We start from the raw sequence: 23984 nt of genomic DNA on the forward strand, positions 1-23984 counted from the left end.
CAAAGTGTATGGAAGTAGACTTTGGAAAATACTTTTCTAGGAACGATTAGCTATTTACATGGCAATTCTATGCAGAAACCAATTAAAGAACGAATCCGATTTCAATTTTGGGGAAAATGAAGCTGGAATTTCTTTCCGTTGTTTTGATTATCTTTGGAAACTAAAGGGTTTTTTGGGAAATTTCACATGTAAATACTCGCAGTTAATACTATTCGTAGTTTCTGTCCAAAACTAAACTTCAGATAGCCATGTTTACACCTGTGCACCTGCTGTGCATTTTCTGCCGTACAAACACCTCCTAATAACAGTCATAACGTCTAGCTAAGCAAGGGTATCAAAAACTTGGCGTCGTCTGAGTTTTTAGCTCTTTTGCCTCTTGCTCTCTTTTGTGTTCCCCGCCGGTGCTCTGCTGCTGCTGTTTCTGCTGCAGCGGTGTTTGTGTGCTGCTGCTGCTGATGGTGCGGCTGTTGTTATTTTTCGCATTTTTCTCCCCCTGGAAAATGTGAATGATTTTTCCTTTGCTTCACTTTCATCAACAGCTGCGCTCACACACAAATACAAACAGCTCACACACCACACACACACACATGCACTTAGAAAGAGAGGAGAAGCTTTACCGTTTTGCTTATCGATTTGCCTTTTGTTTGGTTTTTATGTTTGCCGGCGGCCGGTCGTTTCGCAAATGCCGCCGAAAATGCAATCAAATGCAGTTTTTATATCAAGAAACTCCTACGCAAACGCACGCACACACACACACTTTGGCCACACTATCCACGCGACGCCGACGTCGACAGCGCTGTTAGCGTCGTAGTCCGTTAATTAAAAGCGCGATTCTCTTGTGTTTTTTTTTTATGTTTCTTGTTGTTCTTCTGCTTTTGTTATTGTTATTAACGCGTCGCACGCTTTGTTATCAGCATTCGTTGTCGCATTCATTCGCGTTTCGCATTCCGCGCGCTGCCACTGTGACTGCCGCTGACGCTCTGCTTCCGCTGGCGTCTGCACTTGATTTTTATGATGGGCAATTTTCTCCACGTCGCTGTTCTGTGTGTTTTCAGCCGCGCTATGTAGTTTTTCCGGTGATTTCCACTTCGAATCTGACATTTCTGGCGACTTTTCCAAGCGGCCGCCACCAGCGACGCGTTTTGTTTTGCAAAACCAAACAGAGAGAGCACAAAAGAGAGGGAGAGAGACACAACAGCTGGTGCGCAAGCTCGCGAAACGTTTTGGCAAATGGAACATTAACCAAACTACGTAAGGAGTACAACTAAAAACGTAACGTAACGGCGAAATGAACGTTAAATTTGAATTTTTAAAAGTAATTAAGTGAAAGGTTTGTTATTTAAATGGGACTTAGTGGAATATTTTATAGCAAATTAATCACATTCCATTTCTTAGTGATAATTTAAATAGATATTACAGGTTTTAAAGCCCGAATCGGAATCCCATTTGCGGAATGTGAAACACTCATTGCGCAGGTCTTTCTCTCTCTCTCTCTTTCGGTTTGACTCTCATTTCCATCTCTCGCAAGTACACAAAAACAAAAGTCATGAAACGGGGGGTTTGTTTTTCAAAAAGGGGGTTGTGTCCACCCATCGGGGGTGGCCCACCCAGTGTATATTGCTAATGGCAGAGACCAGACCATGAACCAAGAACCAACTGCCGGCCGGCCGGCCTAAAACAGTACAGAATGTGGTCGAGAGTCGTCCCAGCCAAGTGGCTACCTGAAGGGTCGAATTATGCCCCGTTCTCGGTTTGTTGCTGTTGCTGTTGACAAATGTTGAGCTGCATTTGGGGTTTTCGGGGCCCAGAGTGGGGGCGGCTAGGACATGCATTGGACATGAGGTTTAGGGTAATGGACTGGGAAGATAAAGGAACTGAAGGCAGGGAGGAAATGTGCGGTTGCGAAAAGGAAAGGAAATGAAAGACATGGCTTGATGAGGCGATGATGGATGGGCGGATTGCTAAGCGGTAGATTAATTGATAGATACACAGATAAATTCATAGATAAGCGTAGAGTTATACAAGGGATAGATGATTGAAATAAAGTTAAAGGTTTTTCGAATTTCATAGATCTTTCTACAGTTTCACGGCCACAGTAGATTTTGGTTCCCCAAATAGAGAGTCAGAGGAATCAGATCACTGATCAGAGAATGTCAAAGAGAGATTCGCACTATTGTTACCCTGCTTTATGCTCTTTTTTTTAGAAAGAGATTTCTGATTTTTTATTTCTACACTTACAAAATACCCTCTAATATTATTATTATGTGGCTTTTGACACCATCAAATTGATAATGGAACACCTAGATTTGTACACATTTCAGTATGCAAGTTCAAGTCGGTTCTTCTTCTTTGTAACCCCATGCCTAATCCCAACCAATTACTCATTCACTCATCCCCCCACAAAATGATTCATCATATGGGTATGTGTATCCCTATCACACGTTTATATACTCGGTACCCCCGCCCACACTCCACACCGCACACCCACACACCATCCATCAATCGGCACTGGCATAATATTTTCCCCCAACAATTAATTTCATTGATACACAAATTTCGTGGTTCACTTTTGTTGGAATGGCGATTGAGGACAGGGGGGGGCAGGCACCAGGCACCACCTGCAGCGCTGGGAAATGTGTTTTCATTGCAATTAGAAATTCTAGTTATTGCTATTTCGGAAAGGTCCCCCGCGCCGCTTCGAGCTTAAGGAATGTTCTGCGTTGTGTTGTTCCAAACCATATTTTATGGCCCCGAAACGAGCGATTGTTTACCTGCGAAAACAATTTGTTAAAAAGCCAAAAAGACGGGGTGGTACAGTGTACACTGTACACTCTCGCTGTCCGATTCCCAACGGGGGCAGACACTCAATTTGCCATTTTTATGAGGCGCTTGAACAGCCCGCAAGATATTTCATTTGCTGGATAAACAAGAGAGACATCATTGCGTGTGGAGCGGGCACGGGGGGACGGCCGTACGAATCAGTGGAAGTGTCGGGGAATTGAGTTAAGAATCATCAACGTACAGCAGGGGCTGCTGCTGCTGCTGCTGCTGGGTGGGAAGTGCACTCTCCATCAGATCAGACCCTCAGCGATGTTTACCCACTGATGGGCACACTCATTTGCTTTTAGTTTTTTTCCCCATTTGTTAATCGTAATGATTTGTGCAAATGTCGTTAAATGCCATTTGACATTTGTCAGATGTGAAGTGACCTCAATGAGAACGAGAATCAGCTCATCCCATCCCATCCCACCCACGCCCACACCCACACCCCATTCTTAATATGTGAAAGGGAAATTCCGCTGTGGAAAGGAAACGCCTGATTGAAACTGATGATGAGGCCAACACTCATTCATTCTCACTTCCTTTCACTCATCCTTCCGCTCAATCTCTTGCCAGCTGCCAAGTGAGCCATCAGTTGGTTCTTTTTCTGTGTGTGTGTGGGTGTGTGTGTGTCTGATGTGTTATTTAATTAAAATTATAAAATTATAAACAATAACTGAATGTGTTAACTGTTAACTGTCTGCTGAATGGGCGGAGTGTTTGCTTTGGGGCTTTCAATGTCGCTCACTGCCATTAACTTTTCTGTGTGTGTGTGTCTCTCTCTCTCACAATTGAAAGCAACTTTTTATTCAATGAAAATTAATTTGAAAATGGTTGACAAATAGAGGGAAAAACTGATTATGAAATTATTGACTAGAGTAGAAAATCTCGAATTTGGGCACGCACTAAGAAAGGATTTTCGCATAGATATTAATTGGCAGCAATTGAAAATTCCATTTTTGCGCAAAAGAATCGCAATTTAATGGTGCAAAAATTCTCATATTTTCATAAACTTTAATAAATGTATATAATTATGGTTATTTGTATATAAAAAATATATGTAAAAGGCATGCTGTTCCTGCGCCATAATTTACTGGCGGCCACCTAACCACAGCACTAATTTATGATTCCTGCTGTATCTATTCATTCTACAGTGCATGCCAAAAGTCGTTTAACCAATTTTCAGCACTTGGTTTACCATCAACTGTTTTTCGCACACTTTCTTTTTTGTTATTTTCCAGCATTTTCCACTGATTAATTAATAACAATAAAAATGGTTGAAGCAACAAACAAAAAAAAAAAACGTTAATGATTAAATACAAGCGACACAACAACAACAACAGAACTGCAACAATGTTTACAGCAACAAAAAAGATTTGGTTTGTTGTTGCTTTTGATTTATAGTGGGAAATGCAGAAAAGCGTAGCATACTTTTGGGCGGTGCTCGGAAGTGGTGGTGGGGATTGTGGATGATGTTGCAGCTGCAGGAAAGCGATAAATCAGCAAATGGCAAAAGTGGGCGACAATGGCAGTCACCATGGTTGCTGCTGCAACTTTTTTTTTTCTTTTTACCGATGATTTTATTGGATGCTGGAAAAAATGCAATGAAGCGACCAGCAGCAGCAGCAGCAGAAAACAGCGACAAAACGGCGAAGCGAAGCGGCAAACAAAGCTGACAGCAGGCGCACCGAACAAAAATTTGCATCTCACACAAACATGGACATCAGGAGCAGCAGCAGCAGCAGCAGCAGCAGGAGCACAAGCAGCAGCAGGAAACATACGGCGTACACAGATACACACCCGCAGACACACAAAACACCCACTGGAAGAGGGACACACACACACACAGAAAATGTTAATGCAAATAAATTGCCTGCTGACTTTATTTAAATTTCCCATAAGACACACATGAACGAAGAGTGGAGGGCGTTAGAGAAACAGATGGAACGAGTAGACAGAGACATGCATAGAGTCTGCGAAATGGAGGGTGGGGAGGACGCCTATGAGAGTGTTGAAAAGGAGCCTCCTTCTAAGCAGAAGAGCCCAAGACCCAAAGTGTTGCAGAGAACCTTTCTACAGCCCTGCCCATCCTGCCCCCACAGGCCATGTGTTGCCTGTGGCAGCTTTTTGTAATTTTAATTTTGATTTTAATTTGTGTTGAAATATTTACATAATCACTGACTGACAACACACACACACACACACACTCCTGCCAGGACTAGAACTTTGGGACCGCAGAACATCTGCTCTGCTCTGCCCTGCTCTGGGCGCAGGCAGCAGCAGCAGATTTTTGTATCAAACTTTAATGAAAATTTATAAGGTCTGCATAAATGATTAAATAAGCATGTGGTGGGCTGCATGTGCGCCCCCAGTCCCCGTACTTTGCTTAACTTCTCCCTTAATTGGCAGAGTTTTGGTGGTTTCTAAGAAGCAATAAAACATTTCATTGCTGAAGCGCTAGGTGGGCGGTAAAAAGGTAGAACTAAAATGATTTAATATGCCATTAAATGGACCATGCTGTTGAGTAAATATACATATATTTAAGGATTTAAGTAAAGTATTATTCGCTGGTTTTTCTCAACGCTTTTTACGCGCCAAAACAGCAAACGATTCCAATGAGAGCAGACACATATTGGCGATATTGATGTAAGGTGAGGCACTCTCACGATGTCTCCTGCTCTTCCTTATTGCTTATCGGATATTTCTTCCACTGCAAAAAAGGAGACGGAAAAAGAGAGGCTAAATGGAAATTTGGACTCGTTTCTGCTTCTGTTCTCCAACTCCTACTGCAAATAACTCCTATGACTGACCCCTACTACTGTGGGTTTCTAACTCGTTAAAAATGCACTTCTGTTGGCCTCCGGCTGCCCTTCAATTTGAACTCTCGCCTGGTTAGCTCGAAATATCCTAATTAGTCTCCAAAATCTACAGAATCCGCACTAAAGTTGAAGGCCCTCCAACTGTTGGCGTCTGTTTTAATTGCAAAGGATATCTAACAAAATGTATGTATGCGTAGATATATGTATGTATATACATATATTTCTAATTAGAAGTGAAACTGAGGCCTGGCCTGGTCTTGCAATTATCTGAGCCAAAGGCAAACTTGAAGTGCTGGGGAGGAGCTTGACTATCTGCGCTGGTCCGGGAGATGCAATCGCTTTCACTTTGGCAAAAGATCAAAGGCAAACGACAAACATATGCCAAACAATGGCGCAAGCCTCATAGATACTTCCTCAAACTCCCAACGCTTAAAATGCAACTCGTAGCGAGTCGCGGCATAACAACAATAAGCGAATGGCAGCAGGCAGCAGGCACAGGCACAGGACTCCCAAAGCGACTCCAGCTCCATTGCAACTTCAGGTGAAAGCTAAACGCAAAAAAAATGTGTATGTGGCAAGCAAAGGGACAGAGAAACGTGGCGGGGTAGCAAATAAGTGAATGAAAAAATATTTATGAATGGAATGTAACTACCGCTGGCAGATAAAAGCCCAGACCAGGCCGAGGCCCAGTCCCAGGACGCGGCACAGGACGAAGGCTACAGGCCATAAATACAGGTAGTCGCATACTGAATAGCTTCGTAAACGATGCCAAGTGAGGTTGCAAGTGGATCTGGGTGCTTGCTGTGCTTGGCGGTTGGGTGTGCCTGTGATGCACTCCTAAGTGAATTGCCGTACACAATCCGTACACCACACACACACACGACTGCCTGACAATGGGCACCCTGCCGCTGCTCTATTGCTATTGTGCATTGTGTATAGTTTTGCCAAGTCCTGGTCGTGGGCCTGCTCCTGGATCTACTACGGCAGCGCCAAAGCCTTATGATTTATGACATGCGGGTTAGAGAGGTTTCTTTATTTGTTTTGAAACTGAAGTTTGCTCGTCGATGACTGAAAGGTACAGTTGCCACTATCCTTGAAGGAAAATATGTGATCATTTTAGAAAGAAAATAATTGATAATATTAAGTAAATTCCTCTATGTACTCGTATTCCTTCGGTATTCCTCAAGTTCTATTTTCTTGCGCTGCAGAAATTCGCGCATTTCATTCATCTGGCGCTCCAGCCTTGCATCACAATCGGCCACCAATTCCGGGCAATTCTCCAAGTTCTCGACTGGCTCCCAAGTGTTTTCGTCTTCGGGATAGCCCTGCCATTTCAGGTAGTACTCCCGTTTGCCATCGATCGTCCGTCTATCTATGACGAACTCGACAACGTATTCCGTTGGTTTGCTCATTGCTGGAACAAGCAAAAAGAAAGTGCAGATTTTTAGTGACTGGTGACCAGGTGCCTCCCCACATAGGCTCCACATGCTAATTTTTGTGTGGAAATGCGAAAAAAATGCATGCAACTAAGTGAAGATGCAGCTGCAACAGAAGAGGCGGCTCGCTTGAGGGGTTGTTGGCATGCTGCTGGAATGTGCCACGGACCAAACGAGCGCCACAATCTGCGGCAGAAATGCATTTTTCAAAAGATAAAAAAAAAAAAAGAGAGCTGGAGAAAGGAGTTGAGAGAGTTGGAAGCAGCAGGAGTCATGTAGGAGCCGGAGCCGGAGCCGGAGCACGAGCCAAAGAGATGCAATCTCAAGTGGTTATCTCTCTCTCTCTGTGTGTAGCCCCTTTGGAGCTGTGGGACGACGACATGGGGACCCAAAGTCAACATCAAAGTTCACGCCGACAAAGCGTTGAAAGTAAATGTTTAATGAGTGAAGCGAAGCGGTCGGGCAGTGGGTGGGGGAGGGGAAGGGGAATGTAGTTTGTTAAGCGAAAAGCAGCAAAGGAGTAAAGCAGCAGAGGTAGCAGCCGAGGCAGGATCAGGGGACACACAGCGACTCCTTCAAGTCCGGGCGCAAGCCAATTAAAACAAAAGCCAAAAAACAAATGCACTTCAAGGGAACAGGAGGCGTGTGGCATGCCTTGCAGCCGGTGCTGGTCTCCGTTTGACAGTGTCAAAGGCGCGCACCCGGACTCGAATCCCTACATCCCCTTCCCACAGAGTGAGAGTGAGAGCGAGAGCCTACCACGTGAAGTGTTTGGCAACATTGTTGGACCTTCCAGGGACCCAGCGAGAGCAGCGAGAGCACGCACTCCAAGCAACAGTTCTTCTTTGAAGTCAAAAGGATTGCCAGCAACTGGAGGCCCAGTAAATTAGCTACACTTCACCCCAACCAGCCGCCGTAGGGGGAGGTGTGTGGCCATATTGCATCGCAATCGGTGCTGGGGCATGCGGTGCCTCACAGCTGCTCGGAAGACTGAAGTGAAGTTTCAAATGAAAAGCTAATCAGGAAGCTGTAAAATAAATTTGGATATGACATTGGAGTTTGCCATATGTATCTCCTTGGAGTTCTTAAAATAACAGGAAAGACTGTACCAGGCCTCAGCATTGAAGATCTAGCGGAACTACGGATGCAACTGGGATGCAAGGTAGGCTGCCAAGCCATAGATCGATCACTAACTCCACTATCCGTTAATCAATCTTCATTAAAAACGTTTCAATGGTAGCCTAAAAGCAGGGGAAGAAAGAACTTTAGATTTAGTTCTTTTTAATTGCAGAAAGTTCTCTTATTTCCAAACGATTTTAAGCAGAAAATACTTCCTTGGATTAGTGCCCATTAAGCACTCTCTTTCAACGGAAATCATAGCACTACAATGCCACTATCGTGACCCCCAATTCAAAGGGGCACACACACATACAAACATATATATTTTTCTTACATTTTCCCTGGCTTTTAATTATGCTCAGCTGACAGCAGCAGCACCCAGAAACAGCCAGCAGCAACAGCAACCATGACAATGTAGTGGCTGGCAGCTGGAAGGAGGAGCAGCAGCAGGACAAAGCGTAGGATTAGGCTGGCAGGAGCGGGAGCAGGAGCTTTAGGCCCCACTGGCGCCAGGCGATATGTGTGACAGCCATTTAATTTGATTTATGGCAAGTGAATAGCCTTGATTAGGACGCGCTCAGCTGACAATGGGAGAGCGAGAGAGGGACTGGGAAAAGCCCGCGGGTCAGGATGTGTGTGTGTGTCTGTGTTTGTGTGGATGAATTTAACTCAATTTCACATAAATCAAAAATGTAGCCAACCCAAAAAGCAGCAACACATCCTCCTCCCAACCAATGGGATGCCATTCATTCCGTACACCTCCCTGTGCACCTTGGCGCTAATCGCATTTCAATTGTTGAAACGAATTGTGAATTGAATGACTGAAGTGTTGAAGTTCCAGCACACATTCATGCAGGTACATATATATATACATAGATACAGATTTCCCCGATGAGCGGAGCGGACAAGTTCATAAAAGTAAATCCAAAGGCAGTGTGTGGGTGGCGGCAACAATAAGCGAATTTAGGTGTCAAACAGCAGGTGGCAATGGCAGCCAACGGAAGTGCCTGACAGTCGTTCGATTGTGGGATTTTGGGGGTCCGTCTATGGGGACTGCTCCAGAGACAGATGATATCTTAAACATACCACACACGCACACACACACTCTACACGCACACTCCTACACACACAGACAATCACACATGAATACACAGCAAGGCAGCCGGGCAGCCGACCCAAAATGTTATCAGAAAACCAGAAGAAAAAAAAAAAGCAGAACCAAAACTGTTGTACAATTTTTGACATGGGTTTTCCCCCGCACAAACAAAAGGGACTCCCCACACAGACATTTGGGCGATTTTTGGGGTGTATATCGTGGGGATATATGTATGTATAGAAACCTAACCTAACCTTCTTTCGATATCATTTCGGGCACTGCCTGTGCGCCAGGCGCTGGCAAACCGCAAGAACATCAACTGATGGCAGATAAATTAAATTTTGCGGTTCTAAATGGGCAATCAATGAGGCGTTCCACAGTCGATACGTGGGGGCGGCAGCGGCGGCGGTGGGACACAATCGCTGGTTGCGATGCCATCGAATGGGAAACTCTATGGGCAAAACTATGCAGGAATAAAATTTAAAAATTGAACAAAACAAGAGCCAATAAGTTTGACCTCCACCGCAGAACAGGAACACGCCCCTCGCAGACGGCAACAAAAAAAAAACGAAAGGAAAGGAAAGGCAGGGTAAGGCAGGGCAAGGCAAGGAATCCAAAAAGTTGAAGTGAAACTTTTGCCAAACGACTACAAATATTGACTCACCGTGGAGGAGTTTCCTGCTTTTGCACACACACACACCTACACCTACACCTACACCTACCTCGCTCTTTTGGGATGATTCAAGTGAGTGTTTTGGGGGGTGTGAGTGTGAGTGCGTGTACAGTTGACACCTTGAAGCTGTGAAGAGCACCAAAGTTGTTGTCTGCCCTCCCCCCCTCCTCCCCAACCGTCTAACGTCTGGCTCTGCTGTCTTTATTGGTATTTATTCGGCTGCCGGAATGCCTAATCAAACATTCGACAGTCGGGCACTTGAAGGGGCTGGCTGGCTGGCTGCTTGAGCATACAAAATACAACTAATATTGCAAACGAAGGAAGGCAACCCAGGCGGGGAAAGGTGTAAGTAAAGGGTTATCCTGCGTAAGGGCGGGATTCAACTGGTTTCAAGGTAAACTGCACACAGACTGCCAGATGGAGGAAAGAGATCTTTAACCAAACATTATGCTTAAACAGCTACGTGAAATGATATCTTAGATTAAGTGGAGGATATACGCAGGATGGGGTTCACTTACTTGTTTAATTATGTAGAAAAAAGAGCAAGAATTCAATGTATAATTCAAACATATAACTAAAGGCAACATCTATAGACGAGGTATACAAAATGATCACCTGAATTTGAGCAAAATTAAACTTTAAATTAAATTTAACTGATATTTCAAGGGCAACGAAATATCATTCGTTTTATAGTAAATTTCTTACAGTTGCAGTTTGGTCACACTGCTTCCTTTTCTTGTGGAACAGCTGAATTCCGCGAATTCTAAAGTAAATAAATCTATAGGAATAATTTGGAGCCTGTTATCTTTGCGCATCCCCTATCCACGTCTAGACTCTATTATTAACCAGCCCACACGAGTGGGTCAATGGCTTAACAGATCAACGACAAATGAAACAGAGTGCAAACAAAAAAAAAGAGTCTAAGGTAACTTTTATATACAAAAAAAAAGCAGCATCAATGGGGTTACGGGGGTACGGCCATACAAATTCTATATTCAAAGGGTTATTTCGAGGCTTAATCGGAGGAGCCACGCAGGAGGAGGAAACGGACACACATATTTATTAATTAACCATTATACCCGTTGGACTGGACTGCCTTCTGACTGATGACTGAGGATGATGCTGCTGCTGGGCAGGAGTGGGCTGTAGCCGACTGCTACCCATTGATGATAAATGCCTGTCTGAAGTGCAATTTGCATGCGGAGCCAAACAAAAAGGCGGGAAAAACAGCCTGGCATAAGCAGCAGCAGCAGCAGCAGCAGGAGAGGGGTATAGAAAATCAGCGGCCAGCCATTGATGCCATTGAGAGGCGGACACAAAACATCAGGCGGACAAAGGGGACAGTACGGGACGGGATGGCCAACCTGTCCGTTGATGAGCATCATTATGCCAAAGTGCGGAAAGGAAGCACTGCCTGGGACATGACATGTCCCGTCCGTCGGATCTGGGGACCGGCCCTGAAGAGTTGACAATTATGACAGGCGCTGGTGCAGACAGTCGACATGGCGCTCTTCTCTTCTCTGTTCCTGCTGCTGCTGCTGCTGATGATGTTTCTGTTGCTGGAATTAACGCCATTTTAATTGAATTTTAATATTTCACTCACGACTCCACAGACGGAAGTGGCAGTGCGGCTGGCTGCCACAAGGGCCACGTTGCAACCGCAAGTAAAATGCGAGGAGAGTAGGCAGATCAGAGCAGCAGTGGCTGCTGCTGCTGCTGCCCAATGAAATAGCCATTATGGAAATCTGTTGCCACTTTTGTTCCACACAATGGATAATGACGTATTAAATTTTGCGAATCTGCACAGACAGACGACACTAAAAACCTTCGATTGCCATGTAAATTGTGTTTAATGAAGAGCTAAATAAATTTATTATTAAACAAACATAAACAATTACCGAGATATTTCAAACTTTTCAATTTTCTGCAGTGGCAAAACCCTCTCTACTCGTATTTGCGTATGTCTGGTGTGTCAGACTGTCACGTCACAAGATTTTCTGTGGAAAAAAAAACACACACAAAATATATAGAAAAAAGTTGTACCAAATTTAAATACAATTCACTGGCTTTTGGCTTTAGCTTTAAATAAATTCTTAGAAACGACTCGCTTGGATTGGAATCGTCGATGTCTATTGCAATTATTTACCTCACAATATTTCCGGTAATTCCTGAGCAGAAAAGCAGCTGCATTTGGCAATTAAAAAGTAAACAAATTACACTTTTTACTCGTATAAATACTCACAAAATATTTCTGCAATCCATTCAAAACAATTGGAAACTTTTTCGCAAACCAAATTCAACAAATTTCTCAGAAATAGCCTCGACTACAACTGTTTTGATCAAAGTAAGTTATCGATAAGCAGTAACGATAATGGACGTATTCTACTACTCTAAATACCAGTATGGTATGAAAACAAAAACACAAATATATAATTATTTGTTGATGCAATAAATTAATGTTATTATTTGGTTATAATTTCAGAGTATAAATTTAAAATTTTGGCAGCCACCGATTCGATAAAAATATATATGCATCTCACTCTCGCTGCATGCTTTTCCACCATACGGTTTTTATTGCTGATCTGCTCGCACGCTCTGCCACTGCACTGCATTCTCCGTAGTGCTGGCAAATTCACAAATAGTGCGCGTCAACTGTAGTGTTGGTAAGCAAACAAAAAGCCCCCTCGCATTTGATGCTGTCTTTGTGTTTATTTTTGTATGGAAACCTCTAAAATGTCTACCAAACGCAAGGTTCAAGAGAAAGCTCAAGCGGTAAGCCAACTGAAGCATCAGATGTAGCAGCATACGTACATATGTAAGCATTATTTATATGTTTAACATTGCAGGCCGCTGACCAAAACGTGCGCCAGTCTAATAACAGGCCATCGCGTCCACGCACTTTCGAAGAATGCATGCAGGCAGTGGAAAGTGAAATCAATGAACTAAATCAAATGATGGAGGAATTTAAGAAGTCCCGTTTTGAGCGTGAAACTAAACCGCGAGACAAGAACCCTAGAAAGGCCACCAAGCGCAAGGCAACGAATGCAGAGACCAGGAAACCAGCGAATACTCAGGAAAGGAAAGCAACGAGTACGCAAGTAAAGAAGCCAAGGAATCCACATGTGCAGAAGCCAACACAAGCAAAGGAGCCAACGACTGGCCAAGCAAAGAAACCCAGGAAGCCCCGAGTAACGAAACTAAAGAGCACCGACTCTACAGAGCCGACTATCTCTCTGGATATGGGAAATGGAACCACAGGCAATGGCATTGCGAAGATGGACCAGCACCTGGACCAGACGAAGAGCTTCCCAGTTGCGGCCCCAGCGAAGACAAAGAGCTCAAAATCTGAGGCACCATCGAAGATCAAAAAGGAACCAACAAGCTCCCAATCTAAGGTAACATGGAAGCTCGAAAAGGAACCAAAAAGCTGCAAAGTTATGGCAACAAAAGTCGAAGGCTTACCTTACCGCAAATAGAAGATGCCCCAGCAAGCAATCAGCATTGAGATGTTGCTGCAACAGTAGCAATCCCACAGGGTAAGCAGCAATTAATTAATGTCAAGTTAGTTTAAATAAAGGATTTTGTTTTTCAGATAGTGGACCCCGGAAGAAGTTAAAAGCGAATTTTCTTTTTTAAATATAAGCTTAAATTATGAGACACTATGAAAGTGTGCGAAAGGTCCTCCTCTTAATCAATTACTAAAGGACCATATTATTAGTTTTATAAAGTAAGCAAAATAGTGAATGTTTAATAATGTTTTTGTTTTAATTTTGCCAGCGGAAGACACTTAATGAAGTTCTGTAATTTCTATGAAAATCCCAGTCTTAGACATAATTAACTTTAAGCTGCAAGCAGAAAATCAAACAGAATTAAGCTCTAAAATATATTCCAACCTAAACGCATAAATTTGATCAAATTTGAGCCAAGAAATGTTGCGCAAAAGTAAGTAAAAGAATTCCAATATTTGTAGATGGGTATTGGGGATCGAATAATCCACAAGTTCAACACCGAACATTGATATACATACAGACGGGGTTCTTGTACGAAAACGTGATCAAATATTTTGTCACAGCCAACAATTTCCGTATGGCTGCAACACCAGTGGGACCGAGCGGGGCAATGCCTGTACCATGGCCAAATATTAAATGCCATTGTGACAAACGGCGACAACTGCCAGGGCACGGCTACTGCAACTGTCAACTATCGATGCTGGATGGTGGATGGTGCTGCTTGATGATGACGTGACGTGTTTGGGAGACGGGAGAGAGCCCAGAGGACCCATAGAAGGACCCCGCTAGCAATCAGAATCAGAGCCAAACTGCAGTTGAAAATTTCTTCGTGTAACATGCAAATTTCAACGAATTTCAATCACAACTTCTCGCCGCTCCCGCTCTCTCTCTCTCTCTCTCTCTTTGGGACTCACCCAGTGCGTATGAGCAATGAAAAAGTAATTAAATTTAACAGAACTCGACGGACGAGGACCACTGCGATATCCTGCCCAGGGCTCTGGCTAGTTAGACAGCGCACATACACACACAAAATGCCAACAAAAAAAAAAAAGATAAAATCGTTTGGGCGAAAACTGTCATTATTAACGCATTGAAAGCCGTGGCCTGACAGCTGCTGTTCGCTCACCCCTCTCCAAACTCCAAAAAAAAAAAAAGGGAGTAAGAGCAGCAAAGTAGGGGGTGCAGGGCGGTAGGTGCCATGTTGACACTTTGCCGAGAACCAAATGACATTTATTGAAATTTCATCATTAAAAGCAGGCACCAGGCAAGCGTCGAGTGGGGATGTGGAAGCCAAACTGTTTGTCAACTTTGCTGCTCATCGAACTTATTTAAATTCGAATTGTGACACGTGCACCCAAGCTGGAGCTGTTGGAGGTGGAGTCTGCTATACTAGATTGTCATATCAGCCATCATCAGAGAGATGGTTATCAGGCAGAGGCGTTGGTTGTGGCTCAACCCTTCTGCTGCCTTCTTCAATGGGGTAAAATCACTTTTTTTTTGGCATCTCCTCCACACAACAATTCAGTGAACAGAAAAATATCCCCATGGAGTAGATCAAGCAAGTATTTTTTTTTTCAACCATTTTTGCATAATTTCCATGGAAAAACTTTTCAAGTTATGCGTAAGGTGACAGAAAACATCATCATCATCCCCATCAAAACCCCTTCCAACCCGAATGGCGAATGATATGTGAGTTTATAATTTGAATGTAATATGCTTTAGGGCGAATTGGATGCGTGTGGGGGTGTAGCCAGTGGAAACTTTTGGGCTTGGATCGATATATAATGCGAAAATAATATATATTCCTAGGGGAGTCGTTGGAAAAGTTCTAGAAAGTCAGATCCAGCGATTTGAGGTTGGAAATTATACTAGCACATGGGAAAATTCATAGTTGTACAACACTGCAAAGTATGACATGTGTGAGGCGTTAGCCAGCACTGTAACAGCTTAAAACATACGGAAAATTGGCAAATCATCCAAAAGGCAAATAAATAACCAAACTACATAGCCAGACCATACCATACCACGTAAGTTTAGTTATAGTCTTAGTGCAGTGCATTCCATGGCATTTCTGTGTGTAAGAGATTATTAACCCTCACTCGCCACTCGCTCCAACGAAGCTCAAAATATGATGACGGATGATGAAAACAACGAGGAAGAGGAGGAGGAAGAGGAAGAGGAAGAAATGCATTGTGTGGTAATGCTGAATAGTTTTCTCACCTCCAATGCGACAATAACTCTCAGCGATTTCCATATGAATGGCATCCCCGATGGCTACAAGTACGTGCCCAAGGCTGTCGATGTGGTGCCGCCATATTATATAGAACATTATATACCCGAAAAGCATATGAAACTGGCCATCGTGACCGATCTCAAACTCTTTTCCCAAAGTTGCAATCAACTGAAGCAAGCGATAGCAACGGAATCAGCCAATTGCGACGCTCGGATGAGCGAGGAGGAACTTGTGATAGCCGAGGATCCATACGATATATTGTATGGCGTAGACTAATCAAAGTAAATGCAATAAAATGGGACATTTCTAATCTATGAACTCAGTTCAAACAATAATAAAAATGCAGAAAACGTCAATAAAATCGGAATTACAATCAATTGCCCCACTAGTAGCCCCCCTGACTTTGACACTTGAGCGTTGTGTGTTTGCAGCCCACCCAAAAAAAAAAACCCCCCGGCAGCACATCCCACAAAGCAACCCCCATTAACATTCCCTTGGAATCTTTTTCATCTACTTCTCCTCCTCCTCCTGCTGCTGCTGCTGCTGGCACTTCTTGTGGGGATTTGACCAGCCTGAGGGCGCGGAAAGGCTCGTCTCGGTCTCGACTGGGAGCCAGCCTCTGTGTGTGCGCGGGGGTCTAATCAAAAATGCAATGTTTGGCTTGGTTAAGCGGAAATCGGTAGATTGCGTTCGTTCGTTCGCACAGTTTTCGCTTGTTGATATTAACACATTCACCCCCCGCCCCAACCCATCAACACCCTTCATACTGTGTGGCATGGCACTGGTGGGTGGGGGGGGGGAGGGTCGGAGGTGGGTTAATGAAACGTCACAGATGATGACGACGTTGGCATAAGATTTCAATGATATGTCAAAACTGAGTGATGCTGGGTTGATGGATGGGATGGTCATAATACAGTATCCTTCCTCGACCACGACCACTCCCCCCAAGTCCCGCCTCTCCTTTGGCTTTGCCCCTTTTTGCGAAAGACCCAAACCACCCAAACATCACACGCTTCTACGCATAAATTTACGGACAATTTTTGGGCCAACTTGAGCCGCATTTACATGGGATTTTGCTGCGACAGCGCAGGGTGGCTGGCTGGCAGGCGGACAGGCTGGCTGGCTTAGGGGGAGGCAATGAAGGAAGGACGCTGGAAGACAAACAAAACCCCGCATCCGCTTGGTGGCAATTTCCGTTTCGTCACTTAACGCACATCAAATGCAATTTTCCTGGGCAAATAACATAATCAGAAGGACAGCAAAAGCAGCAGCCAAAGCAGAGGAAGGAGCAAGCCTCACATTTTAGCACCTGAAACCGTTTCAATTTGCTTCCATGTATATGCATATATTTATTTTTTATGTGTCGCCAAACCATATTGAAATTTGATTTGTCGCCCGGCAAAGTGCAGCGGTATACGCTGTACATTCTGTGATGGATATTTGAGCAAAACTTGCCCGAAGTGTCGACAATTGAATTTGTGCTGCTTCTGCAATTTGCAAAATTTGATGTGGCACCATTAGACGACGCACCCAGCAGCGTGTCGGGACACGGCACCTTCAGCCTGCTGCCTGCCTGCCTGCATCCTGCCCTGCCTGCTGCTGCTAGGAGGCTGCCTCACAGGCGGTGGGCCCATAATTTTTAATGGCATTTTTATATGGAGCGAAAGTGATTTTATTTAGAAGATGCCACCAGGAACGGAACTGATATGACCAGACATGAAGTTGTCACTTTTAATTTATGGCTAAGGGCATGTTGGTTGAGTGCCGGGGGGATGGGGGTTGCAAAGGTTGCAACCATTGGGGGAACTGCAAGGGATTTAGGGATTCAAATTACGAACAGGCTAAAAAGTAGTTCCAAAAATCATTGCTCCATTGGAGCAATTATCCCAAGGCAATTATAGATTGAAACTGTCTCCAGTTCATGTGTTTAAAATCTGCACACGGGGCAAAAGCAAACCGGAAAGGCCACTCGAAATGGGGCCAGGGAAAAGCAAAAGCTCAAAAGTAAACGCCTTTGGTTAGTGAAAAGTGAAACAGAAATGCAAACAAATACGTCAGACGACTCAGGACCAACTTACATCTGCTGATAAAGAAGGTAGCAGGCACCCAGCAGGCACCCAGCAGCCTGCCACATGGCGGGGCCCCCGCCCCATCTTCGTCATCTTTTAATGAAAGATGACAACAACAACATAGACGATAAAAGGTTGTCATTAAAATTGCAGTGGTTGCTGCTGCTGCTTCATTAGAGACCTGCGACTGCTCTTTGTTGGGGTGAGTGTGTGTGTGTGTGTGTGTGTGTGTGGCGTGTGTGGCGGGTAGCTGATGAGAGGCTGCTCATAAAGTAGGTTGTCGTTTTGGGTAAATACAACGTACGAGAGTGCTGGGCAAATGGAATGGCGGCAATGCAGCTGTAAAAGTCATTGAATCAAGATGAAAGTAGAATTTCAAATTGATAGCGAAAGGAGAAGGGCAACACCAGCTTCAAAGGATCAAAAGATGTTGGGGAAATGTTTCAACTGTTGCCACATCATGGAAAAACATTAGTGTTCGCGCGCTGCCAGACACACATAAAACGTAAGCACAAAAAGGTTGCCAGATGCGTGGAAAAACATTGTCACTTCAGTGTTGCAAAACACAATTATAGAATTTTTAAACTTTACAGCCACCACCGAAAAAAATTGGTTCAGCACTCACACTTATCATAATAAATGGATATAATTTCCTTGATAAACAGCTTTTAGATTAAAACAAACGCTTCGAGGGCTCCTTATCCGCCTCTGAACTGCCGTCCACTGGTCGTGCCACCTGAATGGAGTTGATCCGTATCATGGTATTGGGCGAACGCTGGAAGTTGATTCTCATATACTGTTTCCTGCGCTTCTTCTTGAAGTGTGTCTTCGTGTGGGTCAGGGTCTTCTCGACAACGGTGGCCTTCACCGTAACCAGGCCGGGCTCCAGAATGGGGCGTCCGATCAGCGTGAAGTCGCGAGCTCCGGCCAGCAGCACCTTGTCGAGGCTGATCTCGTCGCCTATCGTGGGCGGCCAATAGCCCTCGACCAGGATGATGTCCCCGGCGGTGATCTTGAACTGTTTGCCGCACAGATGAACAACGGCAAAGAGGCGGCCCTGCTCCCTTTTGGCCACCTGCTGATTGACCCTCTCGCAGATGCTCAGGCACTCCTTCTGCTGCTCTTTGGCGATGGCTGCAACATCGATTCCGGCGTCATCGGCGGCGGCGGCGGGTTTGTGTTGTTGCCACAAAGCCGGTGCCAGACTCAAGGAGCGCATGGCGCCTGGTTAGTGGGTGAGAGAGACGCATTGGGCGGCATGGTTATGTCACATTGTTTGGAGTTGTTATTGTTATGCTGCACTCACCCGTCAGCATGGAAGCGCGTGTCGGCGTCTGGCGCAGCACTTGGCGCACAGTTTGCGCAAGAAACGACATGCTTTTCTATGTTGTTTTCAATTTAAAAATACATAAACTTTTGTCCACGAAATCGGCGATATCTTCAGAAAAAAAATAAGCGCGGAACAGCTGTTAGTGTGTACAGAGTTGCATTTACGTTTTTTTTTATCGATAAATCTATTCAACAACGCGGCCCGGCAATTTTACTTCGCCCTAGCAACTTATTTTGACTTTATAAACAATTTTCAAGCCCAGCTGCACGTATAGAAGCAAGGAAAATCATTTCCCAGTAATTTAATTTAAAATTAAAATAATGACAGAAACCGAGAAAATCGAAGTACGCGACATTACGCGCATCGAGCGCATTGGTGCCCATTCGCACATTCGCGGTCTGGGCTTGGACGATGTCCTCGAGGCACGTGCTGTGTCGCAGGGCATGGTGGGTCAGAAGGACGCCCGCCGTGCCGCTGGCGTTGTGGTGCAGATGGTGCGCGAGGGTAAGATCGCCGGACGTTGTATTCTGCTCGCTGGCGAGCCGAGTACCGGCAAGACAGCCATTGCCGTGGGCATGGCCCAGGCTTTGGGCACAGAGACACCATTCACCAGCATGTCCGGATCGGAGATCTACTCGCTGGAGATGAGCAAGACGGAGGCGCTGTCCCAGGCGCTGCGCAAGAGCATCGGTGTGCGCATCAAGGAGGAGACTGAAATCATCGAGGGCGAGGTGGTGGAAATACAGATCGAACGCCCGGCCACCGGCACCGGCCAGAAGGTGGGCAAGGTGACCCTGAAGACCACCGAGATGGAGACCAACTACGATCTGGGCAACAAGATCATCGAGTGCTTCATGAAGGAGAAGATCCAGGCCGGCGATGTCATCACCATTGACAAGGCATCCGGCAAGGTCAATAAGCTGGGACGCAGCTTCACACGTGCCCGGGACTACGATGCCACCGGCGCCCAGACACGCTTTGTCCAGTGCCCCGAGGGCGAGCTGCAGAAGCGCAAGGAAGTGGTCCACACGGTGACCCTGCACGAGATCGATGTGATCAACAGTCGCACCCACGGCTTCCTGGCCCTGTTCTCGGGCGACACTGGCGAGATCAAGCAGGAGGTGCGCGATCAGATCAACAACAAGGTGCTGGAATGGCGCGAGGAGGGCAAGGCCGAAATCAATCCGGGAGTGCTGTTTATTGACGAAGTCCACATGCTGGACATTGAATGCTTTTCGTACTTGAATCGTGCCCTGGAGTCGGACATGGCGCCGGTGGTGGTGATGGCCACCAATCGCGGCATCACACGCATTCGCGGCACCAACTACCGCAGTCCCCACGGCATACCCATCGATCTGCTTGATCGCATGATCATCATACGCACCGTTCCCTACTCGGAGAAGGAGGTTAAGGAGATCCTGAAGATCCGCTGCGAGGAGGAGGACTGCATCATGCATCCGGATGCGCTCACCATCTTGACACGCATCGCCACCGACACCAGTCTGCGCTATGCCATCCAATTGATAACCACGGCCAATTTGGTGTGTCGCCGTCGCAAGGCCACCGAGGTCAACACCGAAGACGTCAAGAAGGTCTATTCATTGTTCCTGGACGAGAATCGTTCCAGCAAGATCCTCAAGGAGTACCAGGACGACTACATGTTCAGCGAGATAACCGAAAAGGAGGAGGACTTTACCTCGGGCGTTGGGGGGTCCAAGCGTCGCTCGGAGGCTGGCGGCGGCGATGCCCAGGCCATGGAGCATTAAAACTGTAGCACTTAGTCTGCCCCACCCACCCCCATTACATTCTCATATCTATTTGCTGTTCAATAAATAAGTTTCTTCTTGTATCTAAAAATAATTTAATTGCATTTTAATTCGTGTCTTGCTATCAATGAAGTTTTGCACATTTCGCAAAGGTTTTCCCATTTCGGTGAGCATGTGAAAAAATATATCATTTGTATGTATAGTGAATCTTTTGCATATGGTATAAAATTGTCTGCATAGCTTAGATTTAAGTCTCGTCGGGGGTGGTAGGCAAAAACAAAAACAACTGAAAAATATGTAGTTACGATTCGTCCCGGATTATCATACAAGTGGGCCTTAAGAGGTCTTAGTTAGTTGATGAGCTGTGGGCTTTAGTTACTAATTGAACGTACATTTAGCTGTCAACAACTAATATAATTTACAATTCTATATCATATGTGTATGCATAATCATATTTAAGACTTTCTTGCAGTGCGCTTCGGGCAGTATAAGACAGCTGAAATTAAGAGGCATTCTTCATACTGTTTCATCTTTATGAAACGCACTGTCTGTGTACTTTTTTGTTGGGGGATTTAATAACTCCTCCGCTTTGACTAGGCAATCGATATTTGTGTGTGTGAGTGTGTGTGTGTGTGTTTGACAATCTCCGGTTACAGTGTGGCTTATTAATTGGTAAGAACTACTCGATTTGGTTAGTAGAATATTAAAAGAATATATAGTAGTTCCATTCCAAAACCAATTTCCGATAATCAATTTTGGTAATTTTCCCTCTACTGAGTCTTCTTGCCGCCTGTGTCGTTTTCATTGCTCTTGGAGCTGTTGCGCGAAAAGTGCTGATAGCTGTGATAGAAGGCGGCCCACAGGAGCAAGTAAATGAAGCCATAATAGTTGACGGCACCATAGACCACGATCCAACGTTCGTACTTGAGGTACACAAAGGCCGTCAGACACCAGCCCATATAGGTAATGTTGTAGGACTTTAGGGCCAAAAAGTAGAGCACCTTGTAGATGTCCGAGTTGTTCAGGAATGTGCCATATTTGGGCAGCACAACCTTGTCATAGAAGCGCGTGATCTGAGTACAGAAAGGGAAAAATTTTAATTTTTGTTATCTAATTATAATGTGAGCTTCAACTCACCTGCTTCTCGGTGCTGACAACCATATACTCCATGAGGAATGTCATGTAGTAGCCACTGTGATAGCCATGCCAGATGGCCAGGAAACCCAGGGCCGCTCCATAGCTGATCGTGCGATTGTTGAGGAACTTCAAACGCTTGTATACATATTGGCCCACCCATTGGTTTGTGTTCACATTGAAGCTATGCACATAGTGCTCCATGGTGTTGCCCGTTTCCAGCAGGACCAGCTTAACATTGCTACAGCCCGACCAGTCGGGCTGGTCATGCTCATCCTTGCCCTTGTAGGTGAAGCCAATGTAGATGAGGGCGCCCTCGGTGAGCAGCCAGCAGGATATGTACTTGTACAGGCTGAACTTTGCCCAAAAACCGAGCAGATAGATCCGCTTGATGAGTCCCACCTCGACAAACTCTGGGCTAAGGAAGTAGGAGTCGGGCAGAATGCTCAGGCCCACCTGACAAACGATCAGATAGAAGATGCCAATGGCCAGGCGACGCATGCCCGCCTCCACATTGCCCTCGTGCTGCCGATAATCCCCGTTGATAAATTTCTGGTAGCGACGCAGGGGAAATTGTGGTCCAATCAGGAAACCGCTGGGGAAGTACGCAAATGCCAGGAGCTCCAGCACCGATGGCACCTGCGGCAGGGCTGTTTCCTTCTGTTCATTGGACAGAGCCTCCTGCGCCTTGAGCCCATCGGAAATGTCGAAGCCGAAGCCAATCATGCGCAGCACCAAAATGCAGTGTGGCATCGTCCACAGAATGTCATAGTCGTTGCTGGATGTGTAAAAGTAGCCCAACAGCAAATAGGTCATGTGGTAACACAAAGTTCAGGCCGATCATCAGCTTGACGTTGTGCCGCAGAAACAGGACCAGCAGATATGTGACGAGGATGGCCAGCAGCGAGTGATATGTGTCGACGCCGTAGTTGAAGTAGCAGAGGCCAGCTCCACAGGTGAAGAAGAATATGTGATGCAGCGTCTTGAAGGGCACCTCAGCAATATATTTTGTGTACAACGCAGCAATGGGATAGCCTGAGGGGTGGGGAGGAGACAACATTAACATACATGTACACGAAACATTCCGGAATACTTACCAGCCATAAGTGTAAGCAGCAGACGCAGTGCTTCAGGAGCTACGCCCCCTACCGCGGCTATGGCGCCCATTAGCCCCTCATCGGATGGTTGCTCCTCTATATATTTCGTCATGCTCAATCTGGCCAAAGAGTTAACAAACACAAGGGTTCCTTATCAGTTATAGTTATGGGATTCACTCGCGTGGTCTAATGGTTCAATGGGCGCCCCCTCCCAGGCTTATCTCATTTAACTGTTATAGTTGTATATTACGCAAACTGATTTCCTGAGATTTCTTGATCGCTGAGAGCGGAGAGTAGGCAGAGAGAAGTGAATCAGTGCAACAGTGATACAATCGAGCGCACTTGGTCAGGGCCAGTGGAAATGATATCATATCACGATGTCTATGCAGCAATCAAACGGCCACCAAAAATTACGCACTTGTGGTCGACTTGAATATTTTATAACTTATTGATTTGCTTTTGCTGGTCAGTGGATAACTAACTAGAAAAGCAAACACACAAAAAGCGAGGCGAGGCGCCCAATCCCATAAGTTTTTGTTACCTAAAACCACGACTGGAAGCAAACTTTACGCGAGTGGCAAATGCAAAAAAGTAAACAAGAGATTTGGGGAAACTGTATACCCTTTCTATGTCGCACACCTTGTGTATTTGTATACTTTTATGGTATATTACGGGATTTTCTAGTATATTTTAGGTTGCGTTGTGGACTCACCTCGTTGTGCTAATACACCAATGTAGAAATCGTGTAGCTATAAATGGTAAAATACATTTAGTGAAAATTTTAATTAAACTTTTTTGTTTAAGACATATTTCATAAACAATCAAATAAAATTGAGTACTTTAAACAAGCCAGTCTTGTAGAAAATTGATTAATTTATCGGTT

The 23984-nt window shown here is 45.2% G+C and overlaps 6 protein-coding genes and 2 long non-coding RNA genes across 10 annotated transcripts in view; 3 read left to right on the forward strand and 5 right to left on the reverse strand.

The window, feature by feature from the left end:
* The window catches only part of LOC111071229 (frizzled-2), a 99416-nt gene extending 98324 nt beyond the window's left edge, over positions 1-1092 (reverse strand). Inside the window, 1 exon segment of the mRNA XM_022362448.2 lies at positions 618-1092. The gene's annotated coding sequence lies outside the window, so the exon portion shown is untranslated.
* A 5556-nt stretch (positions 1093-6648) lies between these two features.
* On the reverse strand, positions 6649-11714 carry LOC121403760 (chromobox protein homolog 5-like). The gene is made up of 2 exons (XM_022362543.2): positions 11567-11714; positions 6649-7053 (listed from the first exon to the last, which is right to left on the reverse strand). The coding sequence occupies exons 1-2, from the start codon at positions 11697-11699 to the stop codon at positions 6794-6796; spliced, it is 393 nt and encodes a 130-aa protein (XP_022218235.2). The 5' UTR covers positions 11700-11714; the 3' UTR covers positions 6649-6793.
* A 151-nt stretch (positions 11715-11865) lies between these two features.
* LOC111071285 lies at positions 11866-12423 on the reverse strand. Its single transcript, XR_002607468.2, has 3 exons — positions 12206-12423; positions 12110-12131; positions 11866-11960 (listed from the first exon to the last, which is right to left on the reverse strand). It is a non-coding gene; the product is annotated as an uncharacterized LOC111071285 (long non-coding RNA).
* Positions 12014-13566, forward strand: LOC111071286. Of its 3 annotated transcripts, XR_005967650.1 has the most exons (5): positions 12014-12307; positions 12446-12626; positions 12715-12735; positions 12810-13499; positions 13556-13566. XR_005967650.1 is itself a non-coding variant. In XM_041592539.1 (3 exons), exons 2-3 carry the CDS (start codon positions 12682-12684, stop codon positions 13437-13439), a joined length of 684 nt encoding a protein of 227 aa, XP_041448473.1. In that variant the 5' UTR covers positions 12019-12307; positions 12446-12681; the 3' UTR covers positions 13440-13499. The 3 variants fall into 3 exon arrangements, 2 of the variants coding, with proteins under 2 accessions (XP_041448473.1, XP_041448478.1); XM_041592539.1 differs by lacking the exon at positions 13556-13566 and having other exon boundaries at positions 12019-12307; positions 12446-12735; XM_041592544.1 differs by lacking the exons at positions 12014-12307; positions 13556-13566 and having other exon boundaries at positions 12363-12735.
* Positions 13567-14573: 1007 nt separating this feature from the next.
* On the forward strand, positions 14574-15487 carry LOC111071302. Its single transcript, XR_005967731.1, has 3 exons — positions 14574-14661; positions 14730-15161; positions 15282-15487. It is a non-coding gene; the product is annotated as an uncharacterized LOC111071302 (long non-coding RNA).
* A 2914-nt stretch (positions 15488-18401) lies between these two features.
* Positions 18402-19244, reverse strand: LOC111071329 (39S ribosomal protein L21, mitochondrial). The gene is made up of 2 exons (XM_022362608.2): positions 19081-19244; positions 18402-18998 (listed from the first exon to the last, which is right to left on the reverse strand). The coding sequence occupies exons 1-2, from the start codon at positions 19148-19150 to the stop codon at positions 18448-18450; spliced, it is 621 nt and encodes a 206-aa protein (XP_022218300.2). The 5' UTR covers positions 19151-19244; the 3' UTR covers positions 18402-18447.
* Positions 19245-19300: 56 nt separating this feature from the next.
* On the forward strand, positions 19301-20957 carry LOC111071327 (ruvB-like helicase 2). The gene has a single exon (XM_022362606.2). It carries the CDS (start codon positions 19425-19427, stop codon positions 20868-20870), a length of 1446 nt encoding a protein of 481 aa, XP_022218298.2. The 5' UTR covers positions 19301-19424; the 3' UTR covers positions 20871-20957.
* LOC111071326 (lysophospholipid acyltransferase 5) lies at positions 20954-23722 on the reverse strand. Its single transcript, XM_022362602.2, is given in 5 exon segments — positions 20954-21943; positions 22008-22826; positions 22828-23039; positions 23102-23220; positions 23643-23722. Coding segments are annotated over 4 exon segments (1446 nt in total). The 5' UTR covers positions 23214-23220; positions 23643-23722; the 3' UTR covers positions 20954-21640.
* Positions 23723-23984: the final 262 nt, after the last annotated feature.

This window comes from Drosophila obscura, unplaced genomic scaffold, assembly GCF_018151105.1.
Source record: "Drosophila obscura isolate BZ-5 IFL unplaced genomic scaffold, ASM1815110v1 contig_1, whole genome shotgun sequence".
Classification (NCBI taxonomy): Eukaryota; Metazoa; Arthropoda; class Insecta; order Diptera; family Drosophilidae; genus Drosophila; species Drosophila obscura.